Here is a 26,519-nt window from a genome sequence, read left to right on the forward strand (position 1 = left end):
CCACACAAACTGAACCCTGACTTCTGAAGAGTCGCTACTATTGTTGCTAGCTAGACAGAATAGAGCGTGTTTAACTGTTTTATTTGCAGGTCTAGAGTTATACCCTGAAATAGTGTGTAATTTGTAATTACCGTAACTCACAGGCTCACTTCTAGTCGGTCTGCTGCCAAAATTCCAGCGGTTTCTGCGCACCGATTGCGACCACAGCTTGCATGGTCTGTGTGCTGAAACCGATTGGAAGGCATTTTGCGGTCCGGCCACTAGGGGCCCTGTGACAGGGTTTATATTTGTTTTTTGTGGAAGTCGCGGACAAATTTTTATGCACTTTTTTCCATGCACATTTTGCAATGCAAAAATGTCCATGATTTTCTGTAGCAGCTAGTGTTAATAAAAAGAAAGAGAAAACGCATGTAGAACACTTGTGTCAGAATAGAAGCAATAGGCTGTTATGTTTATTTTTTTTCCCCCACATGCAAAAATTTAACATTGCATTGAACAAGCCCATTGATTTATTTGGGCTGTCAGTTCTAAGATGATTTTGCATTGCTGAAAAATGCATCTGAATTAGAAAATATATATATTTTACTCACCCACCTGATATAACTGGATTGATATTTTAAATCTGAATTTCAGGATTAAATCGCTGTTAGTCGCTTTAACAATTTTCTACATGGATAGACGCTATCAATGACTCCTTACCGTTGTATAAACTCACTCACCATATTTGTAACCAGGGCTGTGGAGTAGGTACAAAAATCTTCTGACTCCTCAGTTTATGAAACCACCGACTCCAGGTACCCAAAATGGCTCCGACTCTGACTCCTTAGTCTAATACTTACCAGGGCAGTGGATTTTGTACAAAAATCATCCGACTCCTAAGTTTATGAAATCAACGACTTCAACTCCGACTTCGGGTACCCAAAATTGTTCCGACTCCAACTCCACAGCCCTGGTTGTAACTGCCCAAACAAATATAACCTCCCGTGTAGTCTCCTCCTCAATTTCTTTGTCCTGTCCCCATGTCCTGTTTGCCACTGTGATCAATGGAATACTCCGTCTTCCATTGTAAAAATGGCCATTACCCCATAGCAGCTTCCAAATCAGCACATCGCCCACTTGAGCCATAGGGAAACATGGTCATTACCTTACACCTCAGTTGTCCTTTCAGTTATAACTGACAGCAACTGATATATAACTGACAGCAACTGATATATAACTGACAGCAACTGATATATTTCAGTTCTGACAAAATCTTGTCAGAACTGGAAGGGATGACTGTACGAAGAAAATGGTGAGCTTCCAAGAGGAACTGACGGCGAGGTTAGTATGTAATATTTATTTGCAGGTACATCATGTGTTTGTTTTACATCATTTTACTTGGTTCAGGTTCACTTCTCTTGAATAAAACACTACACAGCTGTATGTGAACCTCTGTAGCCAGTCTTTGTTATATGTGTGTACTGATGTGATTGCACATTTATGTCTAAGTGGTTTACACTGTATCTGTGGTCAAGTAGGTGTCATATTTGTCATTGTCGCATCTTTCCTGTATTTGTACAGAGTAAATATGTCGGCTTTCCCATCACTGGCAAATACAAGCAGCTGCTAGTGTTCTCATCCCACTAAACTTCAGAGCCCTGAAATAGACAGTTCTTAATGGTTTATTGACTCAGGTTGTGTCTGTTTCTTCCTTAGGCTAATGCTGTATTAAGTCAATGTTATTTTTCTCTGTTATGCTCTAACAGCCCCTTTCACTTGTTGCTGCAGCGGGCTAATTGAGGAATGTCTTGCAGATGGGCACCTTATCTGGTTGCACATTGGGTATCTATGTACCGATTATGGAATTGCAGAGTAGAGTTAATGCATCATCCATTATGAGCTGTGTAAATGTCCCTGCCAGTGGCACTTGTTTGGTTGGCGTCAGCGTTTTGTTACGAGACGTTAAAGGTAGCTCACTGATGATGCACCAGAGGTGGCTGTACAGCCATCCGGACTGTAGAACGCTCAGTGACTTGAATTTTATTCATGGTACCCAATGTCTTGACTGTAGAAGCTTATGGGTAATTGTATTTACGTCATGTCTTTATTACATTGGAACTCCAGCCATTGAGAAGAACATAATGCTCACCTTTTCCTGCTGTTCCTCAGTTCTTCTCTTCTTTCCTTGCTGGGAGTCTTCGCTGCAGCCACTGTGACAACGGTGAAGATCTTCCAACTGCATCCCACCTCTTTCCAGCAGCTTTAGTAGATCAGCTACCCCCTTAGCTTTCCTGGATTTGGGGGAGCAGCAGACACTGAACAAAGGCCCCACAGTGGTATAGGAGGAGAGGACACCTTAAAAGTAAAACCGAAGAGGACCAGTGGCAGCCTCTGAGCGGGGTGGGCGAGCAGGGCAATTGCCTCAGGCCCCACGCAGGAGGGGATAGCAGTGCAGGAAGGGGAAGCAGTAGGCACACAGTGGCTGGAGGGAGGGCCTGACTCCCTTCTCTAGAAATTAGCGCTGTGGCAGCGGGCAGGGAACGACTCGCCTCTTCCTGGTGCCAGGCGACGCAGCTCTGTGTGCCACCGGTCTTCTACATCTGCAATGCCGCTCACTAAGGAAGTACAGTGAAGTAGAAGAGCGGGAAGAGGCAAATCGTATCCTGCCCACTGCCACTGCTCTAATTTCTGGATGGTGGAGCCCCCCGGGGCTGCAGTAGTATCTGAATAACACCAGAAACAAGCATGCAGCTAATCTTGTCAGATCTGACAATAATGTCAGAAACACCTGATTTGCTGCATGCTTGTTCAGGGTCTATGGATAAAAGTATTAGAGGTGCTTAAAGGGAAGGTTCAAGCAAAATTTAAAAAATGAGTTTCACTTACCTGGGGCTTCTACCAGCCCCATGCAGGCATTCCGTGCCCTCGTAGTCACTCACTGCTGCTCCAGTCCCCCGCTGGCAGCTTGCCGACCACGGAGGTCGGCGTGCCGCATTGCGTACATTTTTACACATTCCCGCTAGTGCAGGAACATTGACACATACATTTTTACGCGTTAGTGGTGCCATGCGTACATTTTTACGCATTGAACCAGTAACGCGTAAAAATGTATGTGTTAATGTTCTTGCACTAGCGGGAATGCGTAAAAATGTACGCAATGCGGCCCGCCGACCTCCGAGGTCGGCACGCTGCCAGCGGGGGACTGGAGCAGGCGTGAGTGACTATGAGGGGACAGGATGGCTGCATGGGGCTGGTAGAAGCCCCAGGTAACTGAAACTCGTTTTTTTATTTTGCTTGAACCTTCCCTTTAAAAAGAAATATGGCAGCCTCCATTTCCCTCACACTCCAGTTGTCCTTTTAGCTTAGAGTACCTCCAACATGTGTAATAATCTATTTACTGTGTAACTTATCCTATATAATAATAACTCTGTCCGTGTTCGTGCAGCGCACAGGTCTGGTGCGCATGCGCAGCACGTAGGCAGACTTCCAACAGCAAAGGAGGACATGAGTGCACGCAGTTCACGGGCGTGCTGTGGCATAGCACCCATTTTTTTATGTGTGGGAAAACCACCGTGGCTGTTTGCTGTCAATAAAACTGGCTTTTATGAAATAATAAAAAATGAAGAGTTGGTCCTGAATTTTGCAGCCTCGCTTTTATGGCAGTGCTGCACGGGACTGTGGCCGGACAACCTATCTATCTATCTATCTATCTATCTATCTATCTATCTATCTATCTATATATATATATATATATATATATATATATATATATATATATTTATCTATATCAAAATAATTGTGAACATTATCTCTTTATTTTCTGAAAAAAATAGAATGCTTAGCAGCAAGTTAACGTGTCAGGTTAGCTTGCTGCTAAGCATTCTATTTTTTCAGAAAATAAAGAGATAATGTTCACAATTAGTGGGAGCAAATTTGAACATCTCTAGTTTTAGGTTTGGGAGATCTACAGAAACTGTGGCTAAAACAAGGTCTAATCTAGGTCCCTATGGGAAATTTTAGGAGCCTGTTCTGTTAACAAGAAACAGAAAAGCACTAAAAAATGTAAAAAAAAATGTGGACTAAAATGTAAAATTGCCTATTAAGCAGTGTCCTGGACCTAAGGTTTGTAGTCCCAACCTTAAAACTTACCGTATTTTTCGGACTATAAGACGCACTTTTTCTCCCCCAAAAGTAGGGAGAAAAAGTCCCTGCGTCTTATAGTCCAAAGGCTGGGAGTCCCCGACTTAATGATCACCCGCCGATATGAACCGCAATGTCGGAGACTCCCTGCACTTCTCAGTGTCCTCCTGAACTTTCCCTGCATAAATGTAATTAACGGCAGTGGCAGCCGCTGTCACTCACCTCATCTCTGGAGCCCGCGGTGACGTGCTTCGGGCCCCCTCCTGTCCTCGGTGTTGTCCTCCACGTGTGTCCGGTGTCCTGATGGATTCCCCCCTCTGTGAATAGAAGAAGCTGCGGCAGCCGCGGGCATCACTCACCTCATCGCTGGAGCCCGCGGTGATGAGCTTCTTGCCTCTTCCTGTCGGCGGTGTTGTCCTCCACGTGTGTCCGGTGTCCTGATGGATTTCCCCTCTGTGAATAGAAGAAGCTGCGGCAGCCGCGGGCATCACTCGCCTCATCGCTGGAGCCCGCGCGGTCAGCCGAATCCCTCTAACACTCCTTCACTCTAGTGCCGGTCGCGTCTGTAATGACGCATACAGACGCGACCAGGAAGTGCCGGCACTAGAGTGAAGGAGTGTTAGAGGGATTCGGCTGACCGCGCGGGCTCCAGCGATGAGGTAAGTGATGCCCGCGGCTGCCGCAGCTTCTTCTATTCACAGAGGTGAAATCCATCAGGACACCGGACACACGTGGAGGACAACACCGCCGTCAGGAAGAGGCAAGAAACTCATCACCGCGGGCTCCAGCGATGAGGTGAGTGACAGCGGCTGCCACTGCCGTTAATTATGTTTATGCAGCAGGATAAAGGGGACATGAGGAGGACATAAAAAGGACATGAGGGGTACATGAGGAGGACATAAAGGGGACATGGACAAAGGGGACATCAGGAGGACAAAGGGGACATCAGGAGGACAAAGGGGACATCAGGAGGACAAAGGGGACATCAGGAGGACAAAGGGGACATGAAGGGGACATCAGGAGGACATGAAGGGGACATCAGGAGGACATGAAGGGGACATCAGGAGGACATGAAGGGGACAACAGGAGGACATAAAGGGGACATGTGGATGACAAGGGAGACATTTGGAGGACAGAAAGTTGGACATCAGAAGGACACAAAGGGGGACATCAGGACTACACAAAGAGGGACATCAGGATGATACAAAGAGACATAAAGGGGCATCAGGAGGACACCAAGGGGACAGGAGGAGGACACCATTAGGGGAAAAAAATCTACAAGACGCCCCTGGACCATAGACACAACTGGTTTAGTGTTTTTTTTTTCCCTGGTTTTTACCCTCTAAACCTAGGTGCGTCTTATAGTCCGGAGCGTCTTATAGTCCGAAAAATACGGTAAACCTAATCTTCACAATCATATGGCCGCCTTTCTGTGTCGCCTTAATCTGGTATCCTGTGCCTGCCCTGTTTCTAAGTATTAATGCTGTGTTCCATAAAGCCTTATAAGAGGGAACATATTCTGGACTGCTAGCATGTGGGACCCTGCCTGGTGGCCTAGAGTCATGGAGAAGCAGTTAACACTATGTGACAACATGAAAACATTTACATTGCGCTTTACTCCTGGTGGGCTTAAAGCGCTTGAGCTGCAGCCACTGGAGCCTGCTCAGTAGGCAGTAGCAGTGTTAAGGAGTCTAGCCCCAAGTTCCTTACTGAATAGGTGCTGGTATACTGAACAGGGAGAACTGAGATTTGAACTCTGGTTTTACACGATCCAGCCCCAGCCACATAATATTTATGCCACCATAAATATTACCATGAAAGGAAGGTGTTTGCAGGGAGAAGTCTTCATAGTGACTATTATTCATTTGGGATGTAAAGGGGGGCGGGGTAGAATTAACAGTGTAGTTGGAAGATTTGACACATTTCTAGAGGTAAAATAATGCATTTTATGTAAATTAATTTTTACCATTCTTTTAAGCAATATATAGGCTACATGCAGTGACAACTGTGATGGCCAGTTTCATGTCTTTATATTGCTATCTGTGTTATCCAGCTTTGAAAGAGTATGGGGTTTACAAATCGTTTTCAGCAAAAAGTGTATGAAGGTCCCACATCTGTCAGTTTCCCTGACCATGTGACGGCTCTTTAGACTGTGGCATGAATCACTGTTACAGTAAATATTGTTGTATGAAGACATACCTGAAAATATTTAATTGATAACCAATTAAATGTCTTGATCTTCGTTTCAGTTTACCCCATACTCCAATTTTTAGCTGGCTTAAAGGGAAGGTTCAGGGAAACGTTGAAAAAAATAAAAATCCATATCCACTTACCCGGGGCTTCCTCCAGCCCGTGGCAGGCAGGAGGTCCCCTCGCCGCCGCTCCAGAGGCTTCCGGTTGTCTTCGGTGGCCGACCCGACCTGGCCAGGCCGGCTGCCAGGTCGGGCTCTTCTGCGCTCCACGGACGGGCTCTTCTGCGTCCCACGCGGGCGCGCTGACGTCATCGGACGTCCTCCGGTCTGTACTGCGCAGGCGCAGAACTACTGCGCCTGCTCAGTACAGCCCGGAGGACGTCCAATGACGTCAGCGCGCCCGCATGGGACGCAGAAGAGCCCGTCCGTGGAGCGCAGAAGAGCCTGGTCGGGTCGGCCACCGAAGACGACCGGAAGCCTCTGGAGCGGCGGCGAGGGCACCTCCTGCCTGCCACGGGCTGGAGGAAGCCCCGGGTAAGTGGATATGGATTTTTATTTTTTTCAACGTTTCCCTGAACCTTCCCTTTAAGGAAAGCATCTTAGATGAAGCTCTGTTGTAAACAGTTAACTGTTAGTGAATCATTTTTTTTTTTTACAAACAGCCAAATTGACTTGACTTTGGCTTGGAAAATAATGAAGAGGAAAGGTCATTGTTTGAGTCAGAGCTGTAGCACAATGCATGTAAATATGAAAGGCTTGATGCAGCCTAGACTGTTCTCAGCAGAAATTAAAAAGGAGGGCTGAAAAGACCTTAAAATGACAATTAACTGTTGTGTCAATTATGTTGGCTTGCCGGTTTAAATACCTTTCTGTACAGTGGCATAAGGGTGTAATTTACACAGCTGCTAATGGCTGTAGATGCTGATAGCAGTTTCTCTACATCTTTTACCGTAAGCTTGTTTATGGGGGATACTTAACGTTCACTGCCAGTGTTGAGTTTGAGGTGACTCATTTTGTGTTTTAATTCATAGTAAATGTAGCATTTTACTCATGTTTAACTGGTCATTGTAGTTACTTTGGGTTTCTAAAGTTAATTCGTGTGACAGCTATTGTGTCTTTGACAATCTCACAACTTAACAAAGAAATCCATGACTGACAAAAACTGAAAACAGTACACTGTAAATCAGTTTAATAATGAAACCATTTATTAACCTCCTGGGCGATACAATAATATCGCCAGGGGGCGGCGCAGCACTTTTTTTTTTTTTTTTTTTTTTTTTTTTTTTTTTTAAATCATGTAGCTAGCCTAGCACTAGCTACATGATAGCCGCTGTGCAGCGGCATCCCCCCACCCCCTCCGATCGCCTCCGGCAATCAGAGCAAACAGGAAATCCCGTTCAGAACGGGATTTCCTGTTTGGCTTCCCCTGTCGCCATGGCGACAATTGGGATGACGTCAACGATGTCGTGACGTCAGAGGGAATCCCGATCCACCCCTCAGCACTGCCTGGCACTGATTGGCCAGCTGCGCACGGGGTCTGGGTGCGGCATGGCATGACGAGTAGCGGCGAATCAGCGCGGAGCGGCGGCGATCGGTATATACACGCAGCTAGCAAAGTGCTAGCTGCGTGGAACAAAAAAAGATTATGCAAATCGGACCACCAGGGCCTGAGAAATCCTCTGCGGATTATCGCCCAGAGGGTTAAGGACGTATCCCAGAAATATTAAAAACCGTCTCATTGTCAGACATTGCTGGGTAATCAATCATAAATCATGCTAAATAGTACAAAGTATCAAACAGTGGGTAATGGTGGAAATGGCAACAATGAACTATACACACAACACCCGCCTATGCAAACACAAGACCCCTCTCCAATAATAAATGTCCTAGGTCAGCCTCAAAATAATGTAAAATGCAGCGGTATCATAAAATCATTATGCCATCAAGGAACTGCTTGCAACTATACTCACACTGTGATCCCTCAGCGGGTCTGGCAGGAGACAGAGCTCACATGTATCGCACCTCCATGGTGCTTCTTCGGAGATAAAAACGTAAAAAATCTACTACGACCCCAGAAAAAAATTGAGGAACACTAAAATCAGGATTGTCACACCTTTCAACACACAATGGCAGGAATTGTATAAGGTTATTGAGAAGCACTGGGATATTCTCAAATTGGATCCTGACATCAAACCTTTTCTAACAGAACGACCTATTCTGACAGTAAGGAGAGCACCTACATTAAAAAACATACTTTGCCAGAGCCATTTTCAAAAGCCTACAGTGAGACCAACTGTGAGGGGGAGTTTCTTGTGTGGTACGTACAACACTTGTCCCAACATGAGAAACACAAAAATAGTACAAACAGTGTCCTCCCCAGAATTTTTTCCAGCCGGGTGGTATGAAAAAGTAGCCGGGCGGCTTGAAAAAATAGCCGGGTGGGGCGAGATAAGAGAATGCAGGGCTGGCACTTCTCTGCTTACAGCAGAGGAAGAGGTGAGCAGATAACAGCCGGGTGGTCACCAAAAATAGCCAGGTGGAGCACCCGCCTAAAAGAGCCTGGGGAGAACAAAATAGGCACACCGGGAAACCATATTATATTAAACCCCTAGCCGTTCCAATTATTTCGGCAAAGGGGCAGCGCAGCACTTTTTTTTTTCTTTTTCTTTTTTTTTTTAAATCCTGTAGCTAGCCTAGCGCTAGCTACATGATAGCCGCTGACAAGCAGCATCCCCTATCTTCTTCGATCGCCATTGGCGAACTGCGCAAGCAGGAAATCCCATTGAGAACGGGATTTCCTGCAGGGCTTCCCCCGTCGCGTCATGGACGTCAGAGGGAATCCCGATCCACCCCTCAGCGCTGCCTGGCACTGATTGCCCAGGCTGCGTAGGGGTCTGGGGGGGCAGTGGCGAATTGGCGGGTAGCGGCGGCGATCGCGTACCACACACAGCTAGCAAAGTGCTAGCTGCGTGTAGGGAAAAAAAAATTATGAAAATCGGCCCAGCAGGACCAGAGCAATCCTCGTACGCGAGTTACCCCGAGCTTAGCTCGGGATAACCGGCAAGGAGGATAATGACTTCATCAATTGTAAAACTACAGCAGTAACTGATACTGATACCAACTGTTTGATTCTGGGTACTATTTAGCATGATTTATGATTGATTACCCAGCGATGTCTGACAGTGGGACTGTTTTTAATGTTTAATTTTTCTGGGATACGTCTTTAAAGTAGCACTTAAGCCAGAAAAAAAAAAGTTTTACTCACCTGGGGTTTCTACCAGCCCCCTGCAGCAGTCCTGTGCCCTCGCAGCCACTCGCTAATCCTCTGGTCCCCCGTTGCCAGCTAGTTTCGTTTTTGCCGACAGGCCCGAAAGGACTGGCCATGCGTAGCTTTCGCCGCATTCCCGACTGTAACAGATGCGCGTTGCCGCATTACCAACGCATAGATATGCGGCATATTTTTGTACGTGTTGCGGCCCGCAATGTCGCTAATTACAGTCGGGAATGCGGAGAAAGCTACGCATGTCTAGTCCTGTCGGCAAAAACAAAACTAGCTGGCAGCGGGGGACCAGAGGATTAGTGAGTGGCTGCAAGGGCACAGGACTGCTGCAGGGGTAGAAGCCCCAGGTGAGTAAAACTCATTTTTTTTCTGGCTTAAAGGGGAACTTCAGCCTAAACAAACATACTGTCATTAAGTTACATTAGTTTTGTTCATTAGAATAGATAGGTAATATAATCTTTTGCCCACCCTGTTTTAGAAGAACAGGCAAATGTTTGTGATTCATGGGGGCTGCCATCTTTGTCATGGGGGCAGCCATCTTTTTGGTTGAAAGGAGGTGACAGGGAGCATGAGACACAGTTCCAACTGTCCTGTGTCCTGATAACCCCTCCCAGCTGCACACGCTAGGCTTCAAATGTCAAATTCAAAATGTAAAAAAAAAAAAAATTGCACCAAAACAGCAGAAGGAGAACAACAACATCAGAAATCCCATCATGCTTTGCACAGCATAAGGGGAAAACTGCCCGGGCAGTGTTCTTCTGTGCAGCTAAAAACGAGGCTTGCATAAGAGAAACAAAGTTCTGTGAAACTGTTAAAGAAACACCAGGCCTTTTCAGTGCTGCTGAGTCGATTTTTAGTCTGGAGGTTCACTTTAAAGAGAAACTCCAACCAAGAATTTAACTTTATCCCAATCAGTAGCTGATATCCCCTTTTACATGAGAAATATATTGCTTTTCACAAACAGACCATCAGGGGGCGCTGTATGACTGATATTGGGCTCTATTCATAAAACGTTACCGCAAGTTTTCCGCTCAAAACAGCAGACTTTCCCAACCATTTAGCAAAGTGGGCATTCATAAAAGCTGTTCCCGCATGAAAATCTACAATCCCCCAGCAGAGCGAGAAATTTCCGCCTTCTGCAGTATTTTTCTAGATTTAGCTAGAAAAAAAGTAACAAAATGGCCATTCATAAAGATTAGAGGAAGCGGTATGTGGACGTGAAATACCGCTTCCTCGGATGTAGAGAGAAGACTGCGGATTACATACAAGTGAATGGGACAGACCTCCCAGAGAGAGCAGTGCACGGAGGGACTCTGCCGGCGTAAGTGTTTCCGCATGCCTTCCGACAGCTTACCGCCAGCCTTCAGCGTGAGATCTCCGCACTTGCATAGCAGCTGGCAAAATGTTTATGAATGACCACCCAGAAGTCTAAAATACCGCTGCGGTATTTTCCCTCCAGGAGTTTTTTCGCCACAATTTTTTTATGAATAGAGCCCATTGTGGTGAAACCCCTCCCACAAGAAGCTCTGAGGACCGCGGTACTTTTGACAGTTTGCCACAATGTAACAAGGTTCACAGACAGGAAATAGCTGTTTACAGCTGTCTCCAACAGCCAAAACAGCTAGCAGCAGCTACATAACCTGCCCACAGTAAAAATGTCACCATGTAATAAATGTCAGAATGTAAATCGGGGAGACTAAAGATTTTCAATGAGCAAACCCTGACTAAATCATTTATACATAATTATTGTAAAAATGAAGCACTTTTTTTATTACATTATTTTCACTGGAGTTCCTCTTTAAGTGTCCCTTTAATAAATTGTTTCATTAGTATACTGATTTACAGAGTGCTGTTTTCAGTTTTTGTCAGTCATGGATTTCTTTAAGTTGTGGAGTTGTATTTATTTCCATGACCATGATTATTAGTTGGTTGCTCTATTTTTTGGTTTACAGCTATTGTTTTTGAAGCAGAGATTTGCACACAACAAATTACACAAATCGTTAATAGGTTCCTTATTAATAACCCAGTTTCCATAAAGTGAATCTCCAGACTAAAAATCTACTTAGCAGCACTGAAAAGGCTTGGTGTTTCTTTAACCTTCTTGGCGGTAACCGCCGCGGAGGATTTCTCAGGCCCTGGTGGGCCGATTTTCATTTTTTTTTTTTTTTTTTTTTTTTTTTTAGAACACGCAGCAAGCACTTTGCTTGCTGCGCATTCGGGTCGATCGCCACCGATGCGTCGCTACCCGTTGCAATACAGGGGCCCCCCCGCATACCCTTGCGCAGCCTGACCAATCGCCGCCAGGCTGCGCTATGGGGTGGATCGGGACTCCCTGTGATGTCACGACGTCGATGTCGTCACTCCGTTCGTCTCCATGGCGACGGGGGAAACCCTGAAGGAAATCCAGTTTAGAACGGGATTTCCGGATGGGCTTGATCGCCGGCGGCGATCGGAGGTGTGGGAGGGGGGAATCATGTAGCTAGCGCTAGGCTAGCTACATAATGAAATAATAAAAATAGGCTTAAAAACCTCCCACGGCCGCGCAGCAGCAGTACAATTAACTGCCAGGAGGGTTAAGTTTCCCAGCATCAAAACTTTGTTTTTCTTACCCAAGCCTAATTTTTAGCTGCACAGAAGCTAAGCTCCACTCCATCAAATAAATCTTCCAGAGCATTTTTCCTTTGATGCTGTGCAAACCATGATGGGATTTCTGATGATGTTGTTCTCATTCTGCTGTTTTGACGCAATTTTTTTTTTTTGAGATTTGAAGCCCAGCGCGCGGAGCTGGGAGGGGTGATCATGACACAGGACAGATGGAACTGTGTCTCATGCTCCCTGTCACCTCCTTTCAACCAAAAAGATGGTTGCCCCGAAGAAATCACAAACGATTGCCTGTTCTTTTAAAACCGTGTGGGAAAGAGGATCACATTACCTATTTAAACTAACATAACTTAATGACCGTATGTTTGTTTAGGCTGAAGTTCCTCTTTAAAGGAAACATAATGGAAAATAAGGTATACCAGATTTACTTACATGGGGCTTCTTCCAGCCCTTGGAAGCTTATGTGTCCCTCGCTGCAGCTCTGCTCTCAGTACGTCGCCCAGATCCCCTCCGTAGCTGGTGCCAACCTGGCGAGGTCAGCGACTACTGCACCACGCCGCTTGCGGTCACACTCCTGCTGACGGGAGCGTACTGGTAATTATAACTTTCTATACAAAGAGGACCCGTTGAATATGTGATATACACTGGATGTCCACTTTAAGGGTGTTTTTGTTTTTTACTCTGTGCAATGCATAGCACCAGGGTTTGCCCATATCAACCAATCAGATTTCGGCTGGCAGCTTTTACCCTACCACAGAAGAAAAAGGTGCACCAGCAGAGCGTTGAGTTGAATATATTTTGTGTGAGGAACAGGTTTACTTGCTATTTGGTGTGCTCCTAATCAGTGTGTTTATGCCCATTATGGAGCTGCTTACGGAAAGGAAGACTTCAGTGATTGAAGTATTTCAAGAGTGGCTGTTCAGTAGGTTTCTCTCTTTCCACCCCCGTGCCTTTGAGCCATTTTAATGTAAATGACTCCTTAATCTTTTGAGATGTGAAACATGAAAGGAGGCCCAGAATGTTGATTTCCTGTTGCCTAAAAGGCGATTCTTCATATTTTTAATATATTTCTCTTCCTCTGGCTTTCATCAGCCATAATAAGGGTAGTTATTTGCTATTTTATAACATGAACACAGCAGCATCAGATTTTAAGGGATAACTTCACTAAGCTCCATTTGCATCTGAACTGAATGCCTGCCATAAACCCAATGCAATTTCAGAAGCACGGCAGCCCATTTTTATGTATAACTATGTACCATTCATGGTTTTTAGAAGTCGCACAAATGCTGTGAAATTAAAATGAAGGCCATTGTGTCCACCTCTTTCCCAGAATACCACGAGTCAGTAAATGCTTAAAGAACACCTGTCATTACAGGTGCTGTGCAGACGGCCAGTTTGACCTCCTAAAAACTTTACTGGGTGTTATGCTGACCACCTCAATTATGTTAACTTGAGTGATATTTCCATATAAATAAGATGTATTCTTAAAGGGGTACCTGAACTGAAAATACCATAAATAAATGGGGCGTCGCTCACTTTAGCATCACTATAATGACTTCTTGATATGTCCTGACACCACACGGTAGTTTCTAATTCATGCATGAGTGCACCTATCAGGAACTGTTACTTATTTTCCACACTTGCATGAACTGAGTGAGCAACAGCAGGTTTTACACGGTGTGGTAGCCGTGTGCCTATTTGTGAATGCCGTAAAGAAGGTTAGCCTGTTGAAGCAATATTTCCTATTTATCCTTGCAATACATAGAGCTGAACTGAAGGGATTGCTCTTTTATCTATAAAAGTGGAGTTCCACATCTGAGGCATTTGATGAGTTGGGTGAAAATCTACAAAATGAACCGGCCCCTTGGCCCTTTGGTCTCCAACATTTTTCCCCAGATGTGACGTATTTTGAAGTTTCTAGCAAAGTCGCACAGGTCCAGCTATGGTCTCTCCTGGGGAAGATCCTATGTGAATGAGGAGACCGAGGAGCAGCACACCCCGTAGGTAATGACTATAACCCGAACCGTCTAATGGCACACTCTATCGTGAACCTCCGTTAACTAAGGTGTTCATTTGCCTGTAATAAAGGGTCTAGTCCCCGCCCTATATGGAGACATTTCACACAGGGGGCAAGGAGCATCGACCTACAGTTGTGTTCAAAATTATTCAACCCCTTCTGAAATTGAGTGTTTTGGCCAGTTTGACATTGATTTTGATCATTTCAGTCATCTTGTTTACAATTAAATCAAAGAGGCACTTGTAAGTCAGACAAATAGAACATAAAATGTATAATGCAATAACCACAAATGTCTTTTCTGTGCTCGCATCATTATCAGTTTTATTCAACCCCCAAGTGACATTCATTCTTAGTACTTAGTACAACATTCTTTTCCAGCTATAACCGCTTTTAAACGTGAAGCATAGCTTGACACAAGTGTCTTGCATCTATCTACGGGTATCTTAGCCCAATCTTCATGGGCAAAAGCCTCCAGTTCAGTCACATTCTTAGGCTTAATCCATGGGCCCAAACAGTTCTAATTTTGTTTCATCAGTCCACAGAACACTACCACAAAAGTGTTGGGATAGTATTCTGTGGACTGATGAAACAAAATTAGAACTGTTTGGGCCCATGGATCAACGCTATGTTTGTAGGAGGAAGAACAAGGCCTATGAAGAAAAGAACACCTTGCCTACTGTGAAGCATGGCGGGGGGTCAATTATGCTTTGGGGCTGTTTTGCTTCTGCAGGTACAGGGAAGCTTCAGCATGTGCAAGGTACCATGAATTATCTTCAGTACCAGGAGATATTGGAAGAAAATGTGATGCAGTCCGTCACAAACCTGAGGCTTGGGAGACGTTGGACTTTTCAACAGGACAATGATCCCAAGCATACCTCCAAGTCCACTAGAGCAGGGCTTTTCAACCTGTGGTACGCGTACCACCGGTGGTACTTTGCTGTTGGCCAGGTGGTACACACCAGGTTTGTCTGCCACTTTTCATCATCCCATTTTGCCTCCACAAAGTTCAGCTCCCCTCGTTCGCTCCCCGCTGTGCTGCCCTGCGGCATACTTCAGACCTCAGATCAGTGGTGAAGAGACAGCCAGGCAATTGGTGCACAGGGACAGTCTGGTTACTGCTGATCTGAGATCTGAAGTATTCTGCAGGGCAGCACAGCGAGGACCTCGGGGGCTAAAGAGGCTTCCACCTTCCTCCACAGTAGAGGGGATCCAGCAAATGGACGCCCAAAGATCTCCTTGTCAGCATACCCGCATACGCCGTAGCAGCTCTCTTTGATTTGGGTGGAAACAGCCGAGTCTGATCGGGTCCACTCTACTACGCAGGCCCACGGGTGGTACTTCTAAATTGTCAGGTGATAAGTGGTACAATTAGTGAAAAGATTGAAAAGCCCTGCACTAGAGCATGGTTGCAGATTAACCACCCTGGCGTTCAGTTTCCCCAGGATTTCCGTGCAAAAAGTGTTTCAATTAATTTCCAATAATTTGCAACCATTTTTTTTTTTGCAACCAATTTTTTTTTAATATTAAATTTAATACAGATTATTGTATTGAATTCAATTTAAAAAAGAAAGTGTTTTCTGCAAGATGTTGATGACGCTGTGTGACCCTGGTGTCATCAACGCCGATCAACCAGGGACATGTGATCGCGGAGGAAGAAGCAAAATCTGCCAAGGGACATGGAAGAAGACACTGGGGAAGCTATCAGAGGTACGCGACGAGGGATCAGCATGCCAATGGTGAGTATAAGACCCAGATGTATAGGTAGAAGATGTGCAGCCAGGTATAGTTAGCCAGATGTGCAGCCAGGTATAGTTAGCCAAGTATAGTTAGCCAGGTATATAGTGAGCCAGGTGTTTAGCCAGGTATATAGCGAGCCAGATGTTTAGCCAGGTATATAGTGAGCCAGGTGTTTAGCCAGGTATATAGTGAGCCAGATGTTTAGCCAGGTATATAGTGAGCCAGGTGTTTAGCCAGATTTATAGGTAGCCAGATGTCCCCCTCCCGATCCTCCCCCCCCCACCCCCCAGCACGCTGTGGGTAGCGATCTGTGCTACCCACAGCGTGCAGAACAAGCATCCAGCCACCCTAGGGAATCCCTGGGCAGCCAGCGGGGCAGAAAATGTGCGGGGGATCCCCCTTGTATGTGGAGGCTGTGCGGGCGGGGGGAACCCCTTTATATGGTGGCTGTTGCGGGCAGGGGATCCCCCTTCTATTGCGGCTTTTGTGGGCGGGGGGATCCCCCTCTGTGCGGGTGGGGGGATCCCCCTTCTATTGTGGCTTTTGCGGGCGGGGGGATCCCCCTCTGTGCGGGTGGGGGGTTCCCCCTTCTATTGTGGCTGTTGCGGGCGGCCTATCCCCCTCCTCCCCCTCCCTCCCGATCTCCTCCCCCCCCCCCCTCTAAGCCCATTGAGTAAATAGATTTACTCACCGAGGTCTTTCTCCAGCGACGGCAGCAGCACTTCCTCCTCCATCTCCGAAGTCTCGTTCTCTGTACAGTTACATTACGAGACTTGGTGTCGTCACCAAGCCTCGTAATGTAACTGTACAGAGACCGGGACTTCGGAGATGGAGGAGGAAGTGCTGCTGCCGTCGCTGGAGAAAGCCCTCGGTGAGTAAATCTATTTACTCAATGGGCTTAGAGAGGGGGGGAGGGGGAGGAGTGGATAGGCCGCCCGCAACAGCCACAATAGAAGGGGGATCCCCCCACCCGCACAGAGGGGGATCCCCCCGCCCGCAAAAGCCACAATAGAAGGGGGATCCCCCCCGCCCGCACAGAGGGGGATCCCCTGCCCGCAACAGCCACCATATAAAGGGGTTCCCCCCGCCCGCACAGAGGGGGATCCCCCGCCAGGACAGCCTCTACATACAAGGGGGATCCCCCGCACATTCTCTGCCCCGCTGGCTGCCCAGGGATTCCCTAGGGTGGCTGGATGCTTGTTCTGCACGCTGTGGGTAGCACAGATCGCTACCCACAGCGTGCAGTCAGGCATCCAGCCATCCTGGGGAATCCCTCTGATAAGAAAAAAATGCAGCCGGCGGGGCAGAGAAACAGGAAATCTCCCTGTCGGCATGGACGAGCTCAGCTCGTCCTTAAAGGGAACCTTCACTGAACGGGGGGTAAAGAGTTTCACTTACCTGGGGCTATTACCAGCCCCCTGCAGCAGTCCTGTGCCCTCGGCGCCGCTCTGGAATCCTCTGGTCCCCCGCTGTCACTTAGTTTCATTTTTGACGACTCACCAGTCGCCGGCCGCCATGCGTATTATTGGACGCATTCACCAATGCAATTAGCGCTATTGTGGACCGCAACGCGTACAAAAATACGCGTTGCCGCATATCTACGCGTGCGGAATCCAGCAACGCGTATTTTTGTACGCGTTGCGGTCCGCAATAGCGCTAATTGCATTGGTGAATGCGTCCAATAATACGCATGGCGGCCGGCGACTGGTGAGTCGTCAAAAACGAAACTAAGTGACAGCGGGGGACCAGAGGATTCCAGAGCGGCGCCGAGGGCACAGGACTGCTGCAGGGGGCTGGTAATAGCCCCAGGTAAGTGAAACTCTTTACCCCCCGTTCAGTTAAGGTTCCCTTTAACGTTTTTTGCAAGTTTTTGCTGGACGAACTCAGCTCGTCCATACCGCCAGGGAGGTTAAAGACTGGAACATTTTGGAGTGGCCATCGCAGTCACCAGACTTAAATCCGATTAAGAACCTCTGGTGGGACTTAAAGAAAGCAGTTGCAGCGCGCAAGCCTAAGAATGTGAGTGAACTGGAGACTTTTGCCCATGAAGAATGGGCTAAGATACCCGTAGATTGCTGCAAGACACTTGTGTCAAGCTATGATTCACGTTTAAAAGCTGTTAGTACAACATCCTTTTCCAGTTATAAGTACTAAGAATGAATGTCACTTGAGGGTAGAATAAAACTGATAATGATGTGAGCACAGAAAAGACAATCGTGGTTATTTCATTATAAATTTTATGTTTGTCTGACTTTCAAGTGCCTCTTTGATTTAATTCTAAACAAGACGACTAAACACTTTGAACACAACTGTATAGCTACAAGCTGCATGCATCTGCATAAAACTAACAGAAAATTTGCATCAACTTGAAATTATCTTATCTGCCAATGATTACCCTTAAAACAAAGTTCTTCTCTCTTGCAAAATAATTGCTTAAAATATCGTTGTGCAGCAATTTTATTTATTTATTTTTGCAAATTTATATTACAAAATTTATTTATTTATTGATTTATTTTAATCTCAGTATTCAGACAGTTAAAAATTTCCAAAACTTACCGTAGGTCCAGTTTGTATTATGTGCATACTTTATATACTCGCGTATAAGCCACATTTTTCAGCACAAAAAATTACCACCTTGGTATATATGTGAGTAAGTGGAGCAGAATGGCTGGTGGAGATGGCAGAGGAGCATAAGGATCTTGCACTAGTGATCCTGTTCTTGCCAGCTGGCTCCCTGCTATGTCCGTGCCCACCATCCCCTGCAACATGGTGTGCAAAGTGTGCTGCACAAGACTACCTTTGTCCCCTGACTTGTGGAGCGGAGCATGCAAGAAACTGGTCAGTTTTCCAATGATGAGGGATTCTTCCTGTGTGACAATTGCTGTCTCATATCTATTACGCCATCTAGTGGCATCTTGAGACACAGCTGTATCATCCTTGGTGCACACACGGCAATGGGGAGAGGGAATGACTGTACTGGGGCACATTTGGCTACTGGGGAGGGGGCTATACTGAGAAAGGAAGCTTAAACGTGAGTCAATCACTTTGTTCCTGGTTTCTGAGGGGAAGTGGGTACCTCGGCTTATACATGGCTTGGATTATATGCGAGTATATACAGTGATTCTCTGCTGTACTACAAGGAACATCATGTGGCTTTATCCACTTTTTATGTGTTTATAGATAATTGTATAATGTACTGAGTCACTGTGTAACTATGCTCAGCGCCATGTGTTTTTTCTTTGGAGACTCTTTAAGAAGCCACCATTGACTGTTACTATTTGCCTGTATGCCTCCTGATGTATTTCTGTTTCTGCCTTGGATTGTGCAGCAGAAGAGCTCCGCATACACACTGCACATGGCTCTTTTTCCCATGTGGCCTTTGCCATTTCCTTTTTTCATTATTGTGTGATGTATCACAGTATACTTTGCTTCCTTACAATTTTATGTCTTACGAATATTCCCTTTTTTTTTACTGGCAGTATATCGCAATGTATGCCTTTCATTATATTTGTGTTTAAACCTGCCCATTCTGTTGTCTCAGGAGTCATCAGTTATGCATTTGCTTGTGTCTGTCTAATTCCTGCAGGTCTTATTCTGGAGGTGACTAAAATAAGTTTGAGTAATATTAAAAGCTTTTGAAGCGTACAGCTTTAGGAGGATGAAACTATAAAAAAAAAATGAATGCATAGCAATTCAGTGCCAAATCCAATGATCTTCTGTAGAGTTCCCCCTTAGAGTTTACCCAAGACATTAAGAAAAGGGAAGCCTCTGGATCTCCCTATGCCAGGCATGTCCAAAGTCTGGCCCAGTGGTCAAATGCAGCCCACTGAGCCTTTTCTGGTGGCCCCTAAAACTTCCTACAGTTATTTCCATGCGGGCCGTAGCTGCAGTGCTGCATACAGGGACCACCTTGTGTCGCCACTTTGCCTCCCCCTTTGTTCGCCTGTAGGTTATCAGCCACCACTGCAACAGTAGCAGCCACTGATTAGCAACTCCACTATGACTGCAGCGCTGTAATAGCCACTGATTAGCTGTGCTGCTATGCCACCAGCTGTAACAGCCACTGATTAGCTGTGCTGCTATGCCATCAGCTGTAACAGCCACTGATTAGCTGTGCTGCAATGCCAGCAGCTGTAACAGCCACTGATTAGCAGTGCCACTATGCCAGCAGCTGTAACAGCCACTGATTAGCTGTGCTGCTATGCCATCAGCTGTAACAGCCACTGATTAGCTGTGCTACTATGCCAGCAGCTGTAACAGCCACTGATTAGCTGTGCTGCTATGCCAGCAGCTGTAACAGCCACTGACTAGCTGTGCTGCTATGCCAGCAGCTGTAACAGCCACTGATTAGCTGTGCTACTATGCCAGCAGCTGTAACAGCCACTGATTAGCTGTGCTGCTATGCCAGCAGCTGTAACAGCCACTGACTAGCTGTGCTGCTATGCCAGCAGCTGTAACAGCCACTGATTAGCTGTGCTACTATGCCAGCAGCTGTAACAGCCACTGATTAGCTGTGCTGCTATGCCAGCAGCTGTAACAGCCACTGACTAGCTGTGCTGCTATGCCAGCAGCTGTAACAGCCACTAATTAGCTGTGCTGCAATGCCAGCAGCTGTAACAGCCACTGATTAGCTGTGCTGCAATGCCAGCAGCTGTAACAGCCACTGATTAGCTGTGCCGCTATGCCAGCAGCTGTAACAGCCACTGATTAGCTTTGCCGCTATGCCAGCAGCTGTAACAGCCACTGATTAGCTGTGCCGCTATGCCAGCAGCTGTAACAGCCACTGATTAGCTGTGCCGCTATGCCAGCAGCTGTAACAGCCACTGATTAGCTGTGCCGCTATGCCAGCAGCTGTAACAGCCACTGATTAGCTGTGCCGCTATGCCAGCAGCTGTAACAGCCACTGATTAGCTGTGCCGCTATGCCAGCAGCTGTAACAGCCACTGATTAGCTGTGCTGCTATGCCAGCAGCTGTAACAGCCACTGATTAGCTGTGCTGCTATGCCAGCAGCTGTAACAGCCACTGATTAGCTGTGCTGCAATGCCAGCAGCTGTAACAGCCACTGATTAGCTGTGCTGAAATGCCAGCAGCTGTAACAGCAACTGATTAGCAGTGCGGCTATGCCAACAGCTGTAACAGCCACTGATTAGCAGTACCAATATGCCAACAGCTGTAACAGCCACTGATTAGCAGCTGCTACTGTGCCAGCAGCTGTAACAGCCACTGATTAGCAGCATATATGTTGTGCCATGTTTTACTGTTCCAATAAAGATTATTTGCTGGATCATTCAGCGGAACATCACTTTCTTGGACATCCACTGTGCCAGCAGCTGTATCAGCCACTGATTAGCAGCTGCCACTGTGATAACTGCATACAGTATATGTGTTATTTCAAATGGAAATGCTTTATTTGAAAAAAAGTCACAGGCATAGTGTACCTAACTGCAATCAGCAAACATTGTTTAATGTTTGCTAGATTGGCCCTCTAGCAATCTCAAGAATGGCAATATGGCCTTTGGCCTAAAAAGCTGGGACACCCCATCCTACACCATCCCATGTCCCCCGCCGTTGCCGAGCGCGGACCCCCTAAAGATTACCAATAAGGGCTTGTTGGTAACCACATCAGGGCCAAACTCCTCTTCAGGTAGAGCACAGCCTTACTGTGCCTGCCCGAGTGCGATTCGCCTGCACAGTAAGCCAGAGCTGCTTCATTATTTGCTTTTAGTGGCCATACACTCAAAGTGATTGCCTACTGCATGTATGAGAATGAGCGCAGCGTGTCCATCACATGCTGATGACCTGATCCCAGCACTGTACTAGCATATATGAGGAGTGCAGTGTGTCCATCACATGCTGATGACCTGATCCCAGCACTGTACTAGCATATATGAGGAGTGCAGTGTGTCCATCACATGCTGATGACCTGATCCCAGCACTGTACTAGCATGTATGAAAAGGAGTGCAGTGTGTCCATCACTCCTCATACATGCTAGCACAGCGCTGGGATCAGGTCATCAGCATGTGATGGACACACTGCACTCCTCATACATACTAGTACAGTGCTGGGATCAGGTCATCGGCATGTGATGGACACACTGCGCTCCTTCTCATACATGCTAGTACAGTGCTGGGATCAGGTCATCAGCAGGAAATGGATGCACTGCACTTCTCATACATGCTAGTACAGTGCTGGGATCAGGTCATCAGCATGTGGATGGACACACTGTGCTCCTCATACAGTGGCTTGCAAAAGTATTCGGCCCCCTTCAAGTTTTCCATATTTTGTCACACTACTGCCAGCTGTATGGGCAGCTGTAATTGCAGCAAAAGGTGGTTCTACAAAGTATTGACTCAGGGGGGCTGAATAATTACGCACACCCCACTTTGCAGTTATTTCTAAAAAATGTTTGGAATCCTGTATGATTTTCGCTCCACTTCTCATGTGTACACCACTTTGTATTGGTCTTTCATGTGGAATTCCAATAAAATTGATTCATGTTTGTGGCAGTAGTGTGACAAAATATGGAAAGCTGTAACCTGAGCTGTAGATCTCTGCAGCTCATCCAGAGTCACCATGGGCCTCTTGACTGCATTTCTGATCAGTGCTCTCCTTGTTCGGCCTGTGAGTTTAGGTGGACGGCCTGGTCTTGGTAGGTTTACAGTTGTGTCATACTCCTTCCATTTCTGAATGATAGCTTGAACAGTGCTCTGTGGGATGTTCAAGGCTTTGGAAATCTTTTTCTAGCCTAATCCTGCTTTAAATTTCTCAACAACTGTATCCCTGACCTGTCTGGTGTGTTCTTTGGACTTCATGGTGTTGTTGCTCACAATATTCTCTTAAACAACCTCTGAGGCTGTCACAGAGCAGCTGTATTTGTACTGACATTAGATTACACACAGGTGCACTCTATTTAGTCATTAGCACTCATCAGGCAATGTCTATGGGCAACTGACTGCACTCAGACCAAAGGGGGCTGAATAATTACGCACACCCCACTTTGCAGTTATTTATTTGTAAAAAAAAAAAATGTTTGGAATCATGTATGATTTTCGTATTGGTCTTTCATGTGGAATTCCAATAAAATTGGTTCATGTTTGTGGCAGTAGTATGACAAAATATGGAAAACTTCAAGGGGGGACGAATACTTTTGCAAGCCACTGTATGAGGAGCACAGTGTGTCCATCCACATGCTGATGACCTGATCCCAGTACTGTACTAGCATGTATGAGAAGTGCAGTGCATCCATTTCCTGCTGATGACCTGATCCCAGCACTGTACTAGCATGTATGAGGAGTGCAGTGTGTCCATCACATGCCAATGACCTGATCCCAGCACTGTACTAGCATGTATGAAAAGGAGTGCAGTGTGTCCATCACATGCTGATGACCTGATCCCAGCACTGTATTAGCATGTATGAGAAGGAGTGCAGTGTGTCCATCACATGCTGATGACCTGATCCCAGCACTGTACTAGCATGTATGAGGAGTGCAGCGTGTCCGTCACATGCTGATGACCTGATCCCAGCACTGTACTAGCATTTATGAGGAGTGCAGTGTGTCATAACATGCTGATGACCTGATCCCAGCACTGTATTCGCATGTATGAGGAGTGCAGAGCGTCCGTCACATGCTGATGACCTGATCCCAGCACTGTACTAGCATGTATGAGGAGTGCAGTGTGTCATAACATGCTAATGACCTGATCCCAGCACTGTATTAGCATGTATGAGGAGTGCAGAGCGTCCGTCACATGCTGATGACCTGATCCCAGCACTGTACTAGCAGAGACTCTTAGTATTCTTTCTCCTTATTCCTCCTATACAGGAAGTTATGGACATGCCTGTCAGCCAGAGGCTCTTCGTAACCAGAATTCTGAAGGAGTTTGAATGTGACACATTCCTACCTGATATTGATCCCCAGCTCTACAAGCTCCTGCCAGAGTAAGAAACCTATTTTATATTAATTTAATTGTAACTTGCCTGTTAGACTATGGTCGTGTCTTGTTTCATATTTTGAGAACGCCTTATAAAAATAAACCCATCATGAATGCTTAAGGAGAACTCCAGGATGTGCTAAATAAAGTATACTTTTGCTTATATCAGTTCACGTGTCTTGAATGTGGTGTTCAACTTTGTTTATTATATAATTTATAATATTGTTTAAAATGTATTTCTTGAAAATGTTTTCTCATGTAATATGAAATGAGACGGACTTTCGAAAGGTGTATTTTTATTTTATTTTTTTTTCTTCTCACACCCCATGCTGTGCTAATGATGAGCAACTTCCATGCTAGAAAAAAAAATAAATGACATTGTTCCACTTGCCTCCACGACAGGTCCACCAGGAGATGGCACTGCCCATCCCTGGGACAGGAAGAACAGACCAGTTTAAATAGCCACCTCCTACCACCTACCTGCAGTGTTCTTCCTGTCCCCAGGAAGGACAGACACCGTTTCCTGGTCTGCCAGGAGGCCAGAGGGTAAGTGCTGGGGTTTCCTGTGGCCGCCTGGAAGCATCCCTCTCAGAGGGATCCCAGGCGACCGTCTCTGACAGTTGTTCCACTCTGAGGGAGGTAATATTTTAGATCTCCTGGTTGACCTGTCGTGGAGGCAAGTGGAAGCTTACAATTACTCTTACCAGGTAATTGGGTTTCCACGTAGCCTCCACGACAGGTGGGTTAAGACCCGGTTCACATTAGCGTTCCGCTGAGCGGACCAAAAAATGCTGCAGGACCCAATTTTCTGGACCGTTTCACTCAGCGGAACAAAAATGGAAGGTTTTGCTGCATATACGAACCAATGAAAACGGATGTTTTACAACACACTGGCTGTAAAACAGAGTTTAAACCTAGTACACATCCCATTTTGATTGGCCAATTACTGGCAGGCGGAGGGGTGACGTGCAAATTGGGATTGGCCGTGGCTCGGTCCAGTTGATACGCCTGGTGTTTCGCTTGTAGGTCGGGTGATAGTTATGCATATATACTTAGCTTTAGACTTCCTCTCCACAACGTCCAAATAAAGTGATTAGGCCACTGCGCCCTTGTAGTCCCCCCAGTCCACGCGAAGGATGATCAATGAGATGCAAATAATTGTGTTGATGCAGGATTATGCACATGTGCATGCAAATTTATGCAGCTTGAAAATGGACCAATCAAATTTTACCTCAGCTGGATTTAATTGCTTCATGTTTAAGCTGAATAAATTTGCATACAAAATTTTCATAATGCTTTATGAACTCGAAAGTATTTGCATCTCACTTGCCATCCCTAGTCCACACTTATGTTGTATACAGTAGTGGTCATCTGTAGACCACCAAAAAGATAGAAGGTAGAGAGAAGAAGGGGTTGTACTAGTAAAGAAGGGGTTCCAACATCATTGCTCCGCCCATTACCATCAGAGGGCTCACCTCTTGTCTAAGTCCTAATGTCTTTTGGGTAGACTGGAGATGACATTACTGTTGTTTAACTGCCATCGTGAAATGGAGCACAGTAGCCAGATCTCTGTATCAGGTCGACTTAGGCAGGATGTCCTGTTTCTTTTTGTTTTTTATGCACTTTGAGTGGCAAATTGAAATCAGTATTTACATGTGCAAGTACAGTTATACCTTAAACATGCTTTTTGATCATGTGAATAAATGTAAGCTCTGTTTCACCCAGGTACCCTGGTATATCATATGAACCTCAAGAGGAAGGTGGAATTCAGTATAAGTATGAAGTCTATGAAAAGATGCTGTAAATGTCGTTTTGTAAATTTACTGTGTAATAACGGGTACTTTTTTACTGAATTTGTCAATGTTTGTAGTAAAAAAATCCTCTCACTTGCAAGTAATAAACATCTGTGATATGAAGGAGAAATCCAGAACACAAAATTAAATCTGCATGTGTGAAGTGCTAACCTATTTTCTGTGTTTGATTTTGGAGGTTTTGGAATTGAAAAAGTGGTGAAGGCTGACCTTTATCAATGTTTGGGTATACATAAGCGAAAAGAAAGTCTGCTTCAAATAGTACAGTAGTTTTGATTTTGTATTCTAGAAGATGTCATTAAAGTGGTATGAAAGTCAGCATTTTTACTTTGCTTTAAAAGATTCCTTACAACTTTAAATTGTACTATCCCAGACAAAAATTGTAGCAGAACACCATTGAAATGGTTAAACACAGCACTTTGTCCTGCTATGCAAAGGCTATTCAGCTTCACATCCGCATCCAGACTGGAGAAAACAGTATATTTGTTTACATTCCAATGTTGTTACATTTGTGTTAGCAACTGAAAACACTCTGAGAAGCTCTCTGCGCTTCAGGCACTCACACATTTCAGAACAGCTCACTAGAAGATTGAAATATATAATAAAAAGCAGCTGGAATAAAATGCAATGGCAGCTTTCAGGGAAAGATGAACTACACTTTGGAAACTAGTAATTTGTAGACAGACAATATTACTTGTGCACAAAAGCAAATATGACAACTCCTATGAGTAATGAAAATGTAACTTAAATATATCATATAGGAGACACACTGTGTGTGTCTCCTATATGATATATTTAACTGACATTTTTTATTGTAACAACCAACGA

The 26,519-nt window shown here is 45.6% G+C and overlaps 1 protein-coding gene across 2 annotated transcripts in view; it reads left to right on the top strand.

Moving 5' to 3' along the window:
* DHFR (dihydrofolate reductase) overlaps window positions 1-25,847 on the top strand; it is a 76,940-nt gene extending 51,093 nt beyond the window's left edge. For both annotated transcript variants that reach the window (XM_068248009.1, XM_068248017.1), the window contains 2 exons: window positions 23,772-23,887; window positions 25,606-25,847. In XM_068248009.1, coding sequence (XP_068104110.1) covers window positions 23,772-23,887; window positions 25,606-25,684 — 195 coding nt within the window. In that variant the 3' untranslated portion in view covers window positions 25,685-25,847. The remainder of the gene's footprint in view (window positions 1-23,771; window positions 23,888-25,605) is intronic.
* Window positions 25,848-26,519: the final 672 nt, after the last annotated feature.

This window comes from Hyperolius riggenbachi, chromosome 1 (assembly GCF_040937935.1).
Source record: "Hyperolius riggenbachi isolate aHypRig1 chromosome 1, aHypRig1.pri, whole genome shotgun sequence".
Taxonomy (NCBI): domain Eukaryota; kingdom Metazoa; phylum Chordata; class Amphibia; order Anura; family Hyperoliidae; genus Hyperolius; species Hyperolius riggenbachi.